Source organism: Hemitrygon akajei, chromosome 9 (genome assembly GCF_048418815.1).
Source record: "Hemitrygon akajei chromosome 9, sHemAka1.3, whole genome shotgun sequence".
NCBI classification, from domain to species: Eukaryota; Metazoa; Chordata; class Chondrichthyes; order Myliobatiformes; family Dasyatidae; genus Hemitrygon; species Hemitrygon akajei.
This window is the reverse complement of record NC_133132.1, coordinates 46,779,810-46,794,760: the sequence shown is the minus strand read 5'-3', so window position 1 is coordinate 46,794,760 and position 14,951 is coordinate 46,779,810. Positions and strand designations below refer to the sequence as shown.

Here is a 14,951-nt window from a genome sequence, read left to right as displayed (position 1 = left end):
ATCCTCAAGTTCCACAGTCTAAATTTAATGTAGAAATCCAATTCATGGAATGCCTCATTGAAAAGATTCATAACCCCGATATTACAAATGCAATTATATAGATAAAAGACTGTAGTATCCAAATCATCCTACCTCTGGTGCAAACATAGTTTCATACAATGGATTGAATGTGACTTCCTTCAGGAATGGGTCAAGGTGAACTCCTGTCTCCACATCTTCCTAAAAATAAGGAAACATGGGATTAGGAATGGTCAGCAGCATTGTAGGATAAACATTTACCATATAAAGCTATAATGTATAAACCATAAATGTGTTCAAGATGGGAAATGAACAGTGGCTCTGTGGATCTTGAAGTTATGCATGCCATTGCTTGTGATCTTGTAGTGAGCAAGCCTGAAATTTAAAAAGTGAACTGGGCCTGTCAGAACTTTCTCCAGAGCTTGAGGTCATTTGAAGCACTTGGCAAGGACCAATAAAAGAAGCTAGGTTTAACCAAAGAAGCTATTGTGCAAGTGGAGAGTGGGACAGCGTTAAGAGTGTGGAGGTGAGGCTTTGGCTCAACAGGCTTCAGCAAGAAAAGGCAGAGGCTAAGACAAGTTTCTGGTAAGTTTCTTTCTTATTGCACAGTTAAAGGAGTGGTAATGACAGTCAGGACAGTGGACTGCTCCTCTTGCAGGATGTGGGAAGACAGGGTGGCCTCCAGTATTCCTGATGCCTACACCTACAAGAAGTGCATTGAGCGCAGCTTCTTACAGACCATGTTAGGGAACTGTACCTAGAGCTAGATGAACTGCAGATCATCCAGAAGGTGAGGGGATGATTGTCAGGAGATACAGGGAGGTAGTTACACCTAAGGTGTACGACACAGATAGCTGGGTGATTGTCAGGTGAGGGACGGGGTATAGGCAGTGCAGGGTATCCCGGTGGCTGTTCCCCTCAACAACAAGTATATTGATTTGGATAGTATTGGGGGAGGAGAACCCAGCAGGGAAAAGCCACAGCAGTCTGGCCCTGTGTCTCAGAAGAGAGGGGGGGGGGGGGGGAAAGAGGTGATCTGTAGGGATAGCAGATCCATTGGTTAGGGGAACAGACAGGCGAGAACGAAATTCCCGGATGGTATGTTGTGTCCACAGGGTGACGGGGTCACTGACATCTTGGATCGAGTCCATAGTATTCTTGAGGAAAAGGAGGGTTGGCAGCCAGAAGCCATTGCTCACATCAGTACCAATGACATAGGCAGGAAGGGTGACAAGGTCCTGCAGAGTGAGTTCAAGGAGTTAGGTGCGAAGTTAAAGGACAGGACATCTAGGGCGGTGCCCATGCCATGTGCTAGTGAGGCCTGAAATAGGAAGATAATACAGTTCAACACATGGCTGAGATGGTGCAGTAGGAAGGGCTTAAGATTTTTGGATTATTGAGCTTTCTTCCAGTGAAGATGGGACCTGTACAAACAGGTTTGCACCTGAGCTGGAGGGGAAGTAATATCCTTATAGGAAGGTTTGTGAGTGCTTCTCTGGAGGTTTAAACTAGAGTTGCAGGAGGGTGGGAACTACAGTGCTATGACAGCTAGTGAAGTGGTTATGGGAAAGCAGATATTACACCTACAAATAGACAGGAACTGAAAGGTTGAGCACGGTGGGACTAATGTTCTGAGGTGCGTCTATTTCAGTGCAAAGAGTACTGAGGGAAAGGCTAATGAGCTTAGAGCATGGTTTAGCGCTTGGAATTATGATATTGTTAATGTTTAATGTTTTAGGGTTCCTTTGATTTAGGCATGACATGGGGGGGGGTATTAAATGGGGAGCAATGGCATTACTAGTCAGGGAAAATATCACAGCAGTGGTCAACAGAACAGACTGGAGGGCTTGTTTTACAGAAGCCCTATGGGTGTAATTGAGGAATAAGAAAGAGATGACTATGTTATTGGAGTTATATTATGAACCACCCAATAGTCAACTGCATTTAGAGGAGCAAATTTGCAAAGAGATAGTAGACATTCACAGGAAAAATAAGATGATAGAATGTCGTTTTAACTTTCCACATATTGACTGGGATTCCCATACTGTAAAAGGACCGGATGGGATAGTTTGTCAAATGTGTTTAGGAAAGCTTCCTTAATCAATATACAGAGGTCCCATTTAGAGAGAGTGTGATACTGGATCTCCTTTTTGGGAATGAGACAAGGCAGGTGACAGAAGTATGTGTCAGAATCACTTTGAATCTAGTGATTATAATTCCATTAGTTTCAAGGTAATTCTGAATAAGTATGGGACTGGTCCTCAGGCTGAGATTCCAAATTGGAGAAAGGACAATTTTGATGGCATCAGAAAGACTATGGTGTAGATTTGGGATAGGTTGTTTCTAGTAAAGAGATGCTTGGTAAGTGGAAGGCATTCAAAAGTGAAATATTGAGAGGACAAAGGTTTTATGTATCTCTTAGAATAAAAAGCAAGTCTATCAGTTTTAGGTTTTCAAGAGGTATTGAGAAGAAGAAGGAAGTGTGTAGCAAGTACAGACAGCAAGGAACAAACGATGCACTTGAGATGCATAAGAAATACAAGAGAACACTGCTAAAAGAAAGCATAAGGTTGCTCTGGCAGACAAAAATGAAGGAGAATTCCAGGGCTTCTACAGATTTATTATGAGCAAAAGGATAGCAAGGGACAAAACTGATCCACTTGAAGAGCAGTAGTCACAATTCATGGAGTGGAAAAAGATGGGGAGATTTTAAATGGATTTTTAAAAAATAGATCGGTATTTACTTGCGAGGTGGACAGAGTCTACTGAACTGAGGTGAAACAGTAGTAAGGCCATGGACTGTATCTAGATTACAGAAGAGAAAGGGCTTGATGTCTTGAGGCAAATTAGAGTGAATAAATCCCTAGGGCCTGATAAGGTGTCACATTGGTCTTGCAGGAGGCTAGCACAGAAATTGCAGGGGCCCTATCAGAGGTATTTTAAATGTCTTTAACCATAGGTGAGGTGCCAGAGGACTGGAGGATAGCTAATGTTGATCCATTGGTCAAGAAAGGCTCTAAGTACAAACTGGAAAATTATATGCTGGTGAGCTGAAACTTAGTAGTGGGTAACTTATTGGAAGGTATTCTAAGGGACAGGATATAAGTATTTGGATAGATGGCCTAATTAGGGATAGTCAACGTGGCTTTGTGCATGGTATGTTGTGCCTAACTAATTTTCCAATTGAATTTTTCGAGGAGGTTACCAGGAAAGTTGATTAAGGGAAAGGCAGCGGGTGTAGTCTACATGGAGCTTAGCAAGGCCATTGACAAACTCCTGCATAGAAAGCTCGTCCAGAAGACATTCTTGGCATTTAGTTTGAGGTAGTAAATGGTATTCAACACTGGCATAGAGGGAAAACCCAAAAAGATGGCTGCCTCTTTAAGTGGAGGCCTGAGACTAGAGGTGTGCTACAGTGATCATTGCTGGGTCCATTGCAGTTTGTCATCTGTATTAATGAGTTGGATAATAAAGTGATGATGTGGATTAGTAAATTTGTGGATGACACCAGAGTTAGGGACATAATAGACAGTGATCAAAGTTTGCAGCAACATCTGGACAAGTGAGCAAAAAAATTGAAGGATGATATTCAATGCAGACAAGTGCGAGGTGTTGTACTTGTGGAGGACAAAATAAGGTAGGACGTAGTAGGGCAGTAAGGAGTGTGATAGAACAAAGAGATCTGGGAACACAGATCCATAATTCTTCAAAAGTGGTATCACAGCAGATGGGGTTATAAAGAGAGTTATAGGGAAAGGTTGGATATGTCAGGACTTTATTCCCTGAAGCAAAGGAGAATAACGGGAGATTTGAAAGAGGTATACAAAACTGTGAGGGGTAAATGCAACTAGACTATTTTCCACTGAGGTTGGGTGAGACTACAACTAGAGGTCATATGTTAAGGGTGAAAGGTGAAATATTTAGGGGAACCTGAGGGGGGGGGGATCCTTCTTCACTCAGAAGGTGATGAGAGTGTAGAATGAGCTGCAGTGGAAGCGGTGGATGTGGGTTTGATTGCAACATTTAAGAGAAATTTGGATGAGAGGGGTTATAATGGGCTATGGTTCAGGTGTAGGTCAATGGGATAAAGCAAAACAGCAGTTTGGCTTGGACTAGATGGGACGAAGGACCCATTTCTGTGCTGTAGTGGTCTATGACTCTACCCAAACACCTCAGTTTTGGACTCAACACTCCTGATGAATCTTCAATTAAAAAGCACAGCATATGATAACAAATATTTAGCAGAGTAACACTGAATATATCAGAGAAAAGGTCAATAAGCGTTTTGTTAATTAAAAAGAAATTACATTCAGAAATATTTATAGCATTGAAATAAACTGTTTGTCTTCTCAAGTATGAACTGGTCTTCTCCACATTAGAAAAATAAAGCTAATATAAACCCACACACTTATCTTAGTTATAAATTTTGCCTTATCATTAGTTTCCATCAGAAAATTCCACACGTTAATCCCTCACATTCTAGATTTTAGATTAAGATGTGAAAGAAACCAGAATACCTGCTAGAAATCCACTTGGTCACAAAAACAATGTGGACACAGATGGAATTCAATCTCCAGTGATATGAGAAAGCATCTACTACACTACCATGACACCACCTCAAATTACATGCAGCATTTTCCTTTTCTGTATGCCATTATAAATCTATTATTCATACCTTACCAAATACTTTTGAGTATCTGTATAAATCACAACAAAAATAATGTTCGTTATTGATCTATCTCTTATTTCCTCAAAGAATTCTCAGAATTGCATAAGCATGATCTATCTCTTGGAAATAACTGCTCCAGTCTCAATTAGCTTGTCTATCTCTATGCCTCCATTATAGAGACTGAAATAGTGTACCAGCAAAAGACTGAAAGAGCCACAGCTTCTTCCCTTCATTTTCAAAGGCAAACATTTATATCCATCTCCTATGTTTAACACTGAGAAAAGGTATCTGTTAGCTTTTTGCTGTTCTGCTTATTCTGTCTCTTGGCAGCATTTTGCCTTCACGGATAATTTTTGTATCAGTAGAAAAGCTCTCCTGCTTTCATTTCCTTTGATATACATATAATTAATTATATTGTCAGTATTATTACTTAAAATTATTTTTGTTCTTATCCCTATATCAATATCAGATTTAGTATCACTGGCATTATGTCATGAAATTTGTTGCTCTGCGGCAGTAGTACATTAAAAACTGTAAATTACAGTAAGAAAACTTACACAAAAATTTAAATTAGAGCAAAAAAAAGAAAACAATATTGAGGAAGTGCACATGGGTCCATTGTCCATTCAGAAATCTGATGGTGGAAGGGAAGAAGATGTTTCTAAAATGTCAAGTGTGCCTGTACCTTCTCCTTGATGGTACTTCTCCTTCAATGAGAAGTGGGCATGTCCTGGGTGATGGAGGTCCTTAATGATGGGTGCCATCTTTCTGAGGCATCACCTTTTGAAGATGGCCTCTATACTGGGAAGGCTAATACTCATGATGGAGCTGATTGAGTTTGCAACTTTCTGCGGCTTTTTCCAATACTGTGCAGTGGGCTCTCCATACCAGATAGTGAAGCAACCAATTAAAATGCTCTCCATGGTCTCCTCAAACTCCTGATAGCCTCTGTCATGCCTTCTTTGTCATTGTGTCAATATGTTGGGCCCAGGACAGATCTTCATAGAAGTTGACACTCAGGAACTTGAAACTGCTCACCTTTTCTACTGCTGATCCCTCAATGAGGACTGGTGTGTGTTGCTTCGACTTCCCCTTCCTGAAGTCCACAATTAATTCCTTGGTCTTACTGAAGCTGAGTTCAAGGCTGTTGTTGCGACACAAATTCCTTTCTCTAGTTTACCATTTACTCCTTACCAAAGACTCTACCCCAACTTACTAATAATTAGCCATAATGTCACAATTAAGCACTTAACAGCATACTTAGAACCAATCTTTGGTTTCAATTTTTAATCTTGCCCCCCTCCCCTCACTTTACTTGTTAGTCCCAATGCATTTTTCACATCTCAGATGAGCTGTTCCACCCTCGCTTTTACTGATGCATGTTAAGAATCTATTATATAGAAGAAGAGTAGGCTTTTGGCCTACTCAGCCAATAATATCACGACAGAGTTTTTACCTCAGAGCCACTCTGCAGAAAGAATCCCACAGAACAGTGAACAGCACAGGAAAAGACACTTCACCCACGATGTCAATGTGGGCCATGATATCAATTTAAACTGTACATCTGTGAACATAAACTGAACATAAACATAATTCCCCAATTTCCTGTTTGTTGATCTGTCTATCTAAATGCCTCTTAAACATTGCTAATTCTGTCTGCTTCCATCACTTCCCCTGGCAGAAGCCCACCACTTTGTTAAAAACAAAAGTCTCACACTTTTTCTTTAATCTTTCCTCAATTACTTTAAAGATACTGTACGCCCTCTAGTCTTGGTTTGATAAAATACTATCAGGTCACCCGAGCCCCCAATGTTTGTCCTACTGCTCCGTACAGCTAATACTCCAGGCAATGTCTTGTTGAGTTTCTACTGCATACTCTCCAAAGTCTCCACACCCTTCTTGTAATAGGCTGGCCAGAACCACACAAATACTCAAAATATGGTCTAACCAAAGCTTTATACAGCTGAAACATGACTTCGGAAGTTTTATACTCATCACCTCAACAAAGAAGACAAGTGTATCACACACACTTTTTAACACTGTTCCCACTTTCAAGGAGCTTTGGAATTGCACACCAAGATTGTTATAAACATCAATGCTCCTAAGCTTCCTGCAATTTGCTGCATACTTCCCTGTTACATTTGACCCCCTCACACTTCCCTGGATTAAACTCCATCGGCCATTTCTCTATCCATATTTTCAACTGGTCCATATCTTGCTGAACGTTTTGACATCTTCCTCACCATCCAAAGCTCAGTCTATTTTTTTCATCATGTGCAAACTTACTAATCAGCCTACCTACATTTTTGTCTAAATTATTCATATTTAATATATACAAGTCACAATAAGAGAGGTCCCAGCACTAATCCTTGCAGAGTATCAGTGGTCAAAGACCTCCAGCCCAGAATAACACCTTTCCACCACTACCCTGTTTTCTATGGCCAAGTCAATTTATTTTCTATCCAAACTACCAAGTCTCAATGGATTCCATATGTCTTCAACCTTGCCCTATATGCTTTGATTGCCTCTTTTTCAGCAAACTATGGGTTTCCATGAAATATGAGACTTCAAGGTTGATGACACGTTTAGCCTAGCTTTCAATAAGCAATCACACTATACTCTGAGCCGCTGCTTCATTTTCAAGATCAAGTTCATGAGTATTGTCATTCAACCATACGCATATACAATATATGGCTAAATGAAACATCATTCCTCTGGGACCAAGATGTACATATAGTCACACTCATCACATACATATAGTACATATCTAGTACATATAATCACAAAATAATATTAGCACAAGTCCCTGAGTGGCATGACCTGAAGATTGATAGGTTGACATAAGGTGCACGATGCACGTTGATGAAAGACAGAAAATGTTACTGGCACTATTATAATAAAACAAGCAGTAGTATAAATAAGCATCACAGATAAATTACTGGAGGAAATCAGCAGGCAGCACCTATGGAAAAGAGTAAGCAGCTGACGTTTCAAGCCGAGACCCTTCATTAGGACTGGAAGAAGAAGGATGAGAAGTCAGTGTAAGAAAGTTGGGGGGAGGGAAGCAAGAAGTAAAGGTGGTAGGTGATCGGTGAAACCGGGAGGGGGAGAGGGCTGAAGTAAAGAGCTGGGAAGTTAATTGGTGAAAAAGATAAAGGGCTGGAGAAGGGGGAAATCTGATAGGAAAGGGTAGAAGACCATGGAAGAAGGGGAAGAGGGAGGAGCACTAGAGGGAGGTGATGGGCAGGTAAGGAGATATGGTGAGAGAGGGAAATGGGAATGGGGAATGGTGAAGGAGAGAGAGGGGCAATTACTAGAAGTTCAAGAAATTGATGTTCATGCCATCAGGTCAGAGGCTACCCAGACGGAATATAAATGAGCTTAAATGGTATAGTATTGCAGATTAGTATAAATACGTGAACAACAGCAATAAAAGATTTAAAATGACTAATGCAGGTTGAGAGTGTGTCTGTGAGTTGAGGAAGCAGTGGGGTAGCAGGGCATTCAGACAGGGTGTACATGTGTGCTGAGTGGCAGCAGGATGTTAAGAAGTCAACAGCCTGGGGAAAGAAGTTGTTACACAGCCAGATACAGTGGTGTTGGAAAGCTTGTGAACCCTCTATTTCTGCATAAATATGGCCTAAAATGTGATCAGATCTTCATGCAAATCCTAAATCTAGATAAAGAGAACCCAGTTAAATAAAAAGCACAAAACACGTTATACTTGTTTATATAGTTATTGAGAAAATGATCCAATATTACATGTATTTTTGGAAAAAGTATGTGAACCTTTGCTTTTGGTAACTGGTGCAAACCCCTTGTACAGCAATAACTTCAACCAAATGTTTTCGGTAACCATTGATCAGTCCTGGACATTGGATTAGAGGAATTTTGGGCCATTCCTCCTTACAAAACTGCTTCAACTCTGGGATATTGGTGGGCTTCCTTGCACAAACTGCTTCAACTTTGACGCGACCATTCTAAATCATGAATTTTCTTTTTTTTAAACCATTCTGACATTGATTTACTCTGGTCTTTTGGATTACTGTCTTGTTGTATTATCCAACTTCAATTAAGCTTCAGTTGACAGACTGCTACGCTGACATTCTCCTGTAAAATGTCTTGATACAATTTTGAATTCTTTGTTCCCTCAACAATTTCAAGCTGTCCAGGCCCTGAGGCAACAAAGCAGCCCAAAACCATGATGCTCCTTCCACCATTCTTCACAGTTCAGATGAGGTTTTGGTATTGCAATGTCCTTTCTCCTCCAAACACTGCAATATACATTTCTGCCAAAAAGTTAAATTTTTGTCTCATCTGTCCACAGAACATTGTCCCAGAAGCATTGTAGAACACCCAGGTGGCCTTTTGCAAACTTGAGACCTACAGCAATTTTTATTTTAGAGAGCAGTGATTTCCTCTGTGGTGTCCTTCCAGGAACACCATTCTTGTTCAGTGTTTTTCTCATAGTGGGCACATGAACAGAGACTTCAGCAAACTTGAGAGATTTCTGCGGGTCGTTTGCTGTTACCCTTGGGTTCTTTTTCACCTCCTTCAGCATTGCACATTGTGCTCTTGATGTGATCTTTGCAGGATGCCCATTCCTAGGGAGAGTAGCAACAGTATGAAGTTTCCTCCATTTGTAGACAATTTCTCTTGCTGTAAACTGATGAACACTCAGGTCTTTAGAAATGCTTTTGTAGCCTTTTCCAGCTTCACAGATCTCTTAAATTCTTCTAAGGTACTCTGAAAGTTGTTTTGATCAAAGCATGCACATAAACAGATCTTTCTTGAAAAGAGCAGGCTCTGTCAGTAGCCTGATTTTCAGTGTCTTTTTTTTTTAATAGGACAGGGCACCTCTACAACCCACACCTCCAATGTGATCTCATTGACTGGAACACCTGACTCCAAATAGCTTTTGTAGATTACATTACCCCAAAGGTTCACATACTTTTTCCAGCAAATACATGTAATATTGGATCATTTTTCTCAATAAATAAATTAATGTTTTTCTGTTATTTACTTAATTGGGTTCTCTTTATCTAGTTTTAGGATTTACGTGAAGATCTGATCACATTTTAGGTCATACTTATGCAGAAATAGAGAAAATTCTAAAGGGTTCACAAACATTCTAGCCCCACTGTAGTTCTGGTTCTAATCCCTCAGTACCTTCTGCCTGACAGCAGGAGTTCGAAAAGACTGTGGGGAGGATGGGAGGGTCTTTGACAATGCTGGAGGCACAGCGCCTGCAGTGCTTATGGGGCGCCATGGTAGTGTAACGGTTAGCACGGCATTATTACAGCTCGGGGAGTCAGAGTTCGCAGCTCAATTCCAGTGTCCTCTGTAAGAAAGTGTGTACATTCTTCCTGTGAAGTGTGTACGTTTCCTTTGATTTCCAGTTTCCTCCCACGGTCCAAAGACATACCCATTAGTAGGTTAATTGGTCATTTTAAACTGTTCCATGATCAGGCTAGGGTTAAATCAGTGGGTTGTTGGACAGGATTGTTATCCCTAAAGTAAAAAATAAATGTCCTGAATTGGGGGAGAGAGAAAAACCCCAATGATATTTTCAGGGTCTTGCAATCTGTTGCATTGCAATTACTATACCTCCTCCCTATATGCTATTTCATCACTGTTACTGACAAGGCCAACCATCAGCGAAGTTAATGATCTGGTTATAACTGGACTTGGCAGTACAGTCATGCATTAGCAGTGTTAACAGCAACAGGCTGAGCACACAGGCCTGGGAGGCATTGAACGAACCAGGAGATTAGCAGGCTGCTGAGGGCTGGATCTGTAGCATTCAAGACCAGTGAACAACAACTATACAATAGGTCCAGGCATGACCTATGGAAGGCTATTTTAAGAGCAAAAGAAAAACAATTCTGATTGAAGTTAGAGATGGAATCGAATGCATGTCAGCTTTGGTAGGGTTTGCAGACTATTGCTTCCTACAAGGCAAAATCTAACATTATGAATGGCTGTGATGCTTCACTCCCAGATGAATCCAATGCCTTTTATGCACGTTTGAAAAAGGAATAAAACTACACCTGTGTGAATCCCTGCAGCATCTGGTGCCCCTGTGACCTCTGTCTCACAGGCCGACACAGAAATTTTTCATGAGGGTGAAATTTCAAAACCTGTGCCAACCAACTAGCAGGAATGTGCAAGGACATCTCCAATCTCTCACCGCTGCAGTCAAAGGTTCCCACCTGCTTCAAAAAGGTGAAATCATACCAGTGCCCAAGAAGAGCAGGGCAAGATGCCTTAACAACTATTGGCCAGTAGCACTCACATCTGCCGTGAAATACTTTGACAGGTTGGTCTTGGTCAGAATCAACTCATGCTTGAGCAAGGACTTGGATCCACTGCAATTTGCTTATCTCAATAGCAGGTCGAGAGCGGATGCAATCTTATTGGATTTCCACTTGGCCTTGGATCACCCAGACAGTAGCAATACCTTAGCTGCTGTTCATTGATTACAGTTCAGTGTTCAATACCATCATACCTCAGTAGTAATCAACAAGCTCCAAATCCTTGGCCTCTGTATCTCCCTCTGCAACTGGATCCTTGACTACCTCATTGGGAGACCACAGTCAGTGCATGCAGATCGGAAATAACATCTCCTCTTCACTGACAATCAACACTGGCACACCTCAAGGACGTGTGCTTAGCCCACTGCTCTACTCTCTCTACACCCACAACTGTGTCGCTAGACACAGCTCAAACACCACTGAAAAAAGTCAATTTATTGATGACGCAACTATTGTTGGCAGTATTTCAGATGGTGATGAGGAAGTGTACAGCAGTGGGATGCTGTCCAAGTTGCATGCCATCTTGGACAATGTCTCCCATCCACTCCATAATGTACTGTTAGGCACAGGAGTACATTCAGCCAGAGACTCATTCCACCGAGATGCAACACTGAGCATCATAGGAAGTCATTCCTGCCTGTGGCCATCAAACTTTAGAACTCCTCCCTCGGAGTGTCAGACACCCTGAGCCAATAGGCTGGTCCTGGACTAATTTACACTTGGCATTATTTACTTATTATTATTTAATTATTTATGGTTTATATTACTATATTTCTACACTATTCTTGGTTGGTGCGACTGTAACGAAACCCAATTTCCCTCGGGATCAATAAAGTATGTCTGTCTGATAGATCAGCTGGTTGAGTGGTGTTGCAAAAACAACCCTGCACACAACTTCAGTGAGACCAAGGAATTGATTGAGGACTACAGGAAGGGGAAGTCGAGGGAACACACACCAGTCCTCATTGAAAGATCAGCAGTGGAAAGGGTGAGCAGTTTCAAGTTCCTGGATGTCAACAACTCTGAAGATCTATCCTGGGCCCAACATATTGATGCAATTACAAAGAAGGCATGACAGCAGCTATATTTCATTAGGACTTTGAAGAGACTTGGTATGTCACCCAAGACTCCAGCAAATTTCTACAGATGTACTGTGGAGAGCGTTCCAACTGGCTACATAATAGTCTTGTATGGAGGGGCCACAGCACAGTAATGGGAAAAGCTGCAGAAGATTGCAAACTCTGCCAGCTCCATCATGGGCACTAGTCTCCCCATCCTCGACGTTATCTTCAAAAGGCAATGTCTTAAAAAGGCAGCATCCATCACTATAGACCACAACCACCCAGGCCATGCCCTCTTCTCAATGTTACCATTAAGGAGCCTGAAGACACACAATCAACGTTTCTTCCCATAAACACATATAAACTACATCATTTTTTCTTACCTTGCATTACTTATTTAATTTCATATTTATATTTCTTACTGTAATTGTTGTATTATGTATTGCAACGTACTACTGTCGCAAAACGACAAATTTCACGACATATGCTGGTGATATTAAGCCTGATTCTGAACTGCAGAGAAAGCACAAAGGGCCGAGTGACCACCTCATACACACAAAATGCTGGAGGAACTCAGCAAGCCAGACAGCATCTAGGAAAAGAGTACAGTCGACGTTTCGGGCCAAAACCCTTCGGCATATACTCCCTATATTTTCTTTTCTATATACAATTTACGTAATACATTTTAGCCCCAATCTATGGAGATAACAGTATAACTGGAATCACGTCAGCTCCTGAGCTATCCCTCAGTTTAAGTCCATTCAGCATAACGGGAAACTCCAGTTGCACCCATGCTGCCCAAGGCCAGGCCAAGGCTTCGAAACTTCAACACTCACCTTTACGGCGACCTCGGGCGCCGAGTTCAAAGCGACTGACATCGACTTCCCGGAGTCAAGGGCCTGTAAGTGAACCAGGGCATCCCTGCAAGGAACCTCTCCGCAATCCCCATCAGAATCATTCCCGCTGTCGCTGCCGGTGCCATAGGAAGCCAGAGCCGCGATCGCCGACATTTTAGCTGCGGCCTGGTAAACAAATCGCTGAAATCGGACTAAAGTCAAACGAGAAAGGGTAACGGCCGCCTCGCAGCAGCTTCACTTTAAAACTCTACTTTTCCCTTTTGTTTGGTCTTATAATTTACCGATCGGTCGGGTTTCTTTCTTTATTGGTCAAACAGCTGAAGGGTCCGAAGGCGAACGGCTCCCGCGGCATCCCGCCCTCGCACAAGCCTGATTGGCTGGAGTGGTAGAAAGTAGGCGTGGACGAACGGGCCGGGACACGCGCTTTCCTATTGGCCAGCGGTCCTGCCGCTCAAGGTACGTCACAAAGCCGCTGCCTCAGTTTTGGTACTCCAGTCAAAGCCATCCCGGCTTGTGCCATTGGGGAATCTTCATGGAGGAACGCTCAGTAAGTTGGAACGGGGAAAGGCGGCTGCGATCCGGACCGTTGGCGCTCGCGCCGTGAGAGCCCGGGCTGCCGAGCGACCGCGTCTCCCCGAGCCCCCGAAGCGGGCGCGATCGGCGAGCTGCGAGAGAGCGGCGCGGTGCTGCTGGAGCCGAGGATCCCCGTGCGCCGGGCTGACGTACGCCATTCCCGCCGAAGCCGCGCGGTGTTGTTATCGAGACCGATGCAAACTTGGGGCGGCGGTGGGAGCAGCGGGGCAAGGCGGACCGGCTAGAGGCAGCGGCGGTGCGACCGTTACCCGCGGCGTTCCTCTCCCCTTTAACCGGGCGATTTAAAACAAAACACACCCCCTCCCCCAAAAAAAAAGCCGCTGGAGCTGCGGAGAGTTCGCGTCGAGCCGGGTAGGTGATTTTAATCCCGGTGAATGAGATGTAAGAGCTTTTGTTCCGCTAATTGCTGCGTCGTGTTCTGTTGTTTGAGGCGAGCGCAGAGTGGCCAGTGGAGGATGCTTTTGTGGCCGTCGTTTTTTCGCCTGACGGCCGTGACATCCCTCCCTCCCCCTTCTGCCCGAGGCCCCGGCAGGTTGTCGGTGCACCTGGGTTAAGGAAAGTTGGTGGTGTGTGCGCGCGCGCGACACACACACACACACACACACACACACACACACACACACACACACACACACACACACACACACACACACACACACACACACACACACACACACACACACACACACACACACACACACACACACACACACACACACACACACACACACACACACACACACACCGCCTTACACCCTCTTAAAACGACAACGTTATGAGAGGGGCGTGGGTGGGGTGCTTGTGAATCCGAAGATATCTTGTTACCCAATTTGAGGGGGTATCAATTCTTTTCTTCTACCCCCCTCCCCATTCCCTGTAAACAAAGAGACCACCATCTCTCCCTGACGTGCGACCGATACCGTGGTAGTGATTACGACGGGGCTATGCATTTTTGTTAGAGGTTCTATGAACTAAAGTGCGTGGTGAGCTGGGGCTTTTCTCCACGCCCTCCTCACATCTGTAAAGTTTCTAACGTCGTCAGTACATTTGCATCCCTGATAAAATTCTACTCGCTGTCGATCAGTGTACCCGATTGAGTTGCACGACTGATACTTTATTCCAAAGAGATCAGTTGCCCGGGAGTAACTTTTCGAGGATTACTTTGCTCTCACCATCGAGTCTATACGACAAAATGAAATTCGTCACGCTTTGGACTCGGGAGAACTGATCTTATCTCTTGCTTACAACACTCCCGCCCCTATATTCGATTTCTGAGCCAATTGCAAACCAGAGGTGCTGTCTATTTATTTCATTTGCAACACATCTTTACTCGTCTGTACTGCTTGTGAATCACAATTTGGAGGTGAAAGAGAAACAAAGAGTATCTGGGGATTGATGTTTAATTCCTAGACTTGTCTGGTTGCGCTTTTCCAACATC

The 14,951-nt window shown here is 43.1% G+C and overlaps 2 protein-coding genes across 6 annotated transcripts in view; one reads left to right on the top strand and one right to left on the bottom strand.

Annotated features, from left to right (window-relative positions):
• Positions 1-13,287, bottom strand: part of cdc40 (cell division cycle 40 homolog (S. cerevisiae)) — a 120,213-nt gene extending 106,926 nt beyond the window's left edge. The window contains exons 1-2 of the mRNA XM_073055902.1: positions 12,899-13,287; positions 133-219 (exon numbers count right to left, since the gene is read on the bottom strand). Of these exons, the coding sequence (XP_072912003.1) occupies positions 133-219; positions 12,899-13,072 (261 nt within the window). The 5' untranslated portion in view covers positions 13,073-13,287. The remainder of the gene's footprint in view (positions 1-132; positions 220-12,898) is intronic.
• Positions 13,288-13,360: 73 nt separating this feature from the next.
• wasf1 (WASP family member 1) overlaps positions 13,361-14,951 on the top strand; it is an 88,891-nt gene continuing 87,300 nt past the window's right edge. For 2 of the 5 annotated variants that reach the window (XM_073055897.1, XM_073055896.1), the window contains exon 1: positions 13,654-13,864. The gene's annotated coding sequence lies outside the window, so the exon portion shown is untranslated. Of the gene's footprint in view, positions 13,467-13,652; positions 13,865-14,951 lie in introns of those variants that run through there. The other 3 variants (XM_073055899.1, XM_073055898.1, XM_073055901.1) reach the window with 3 other exon arrangements.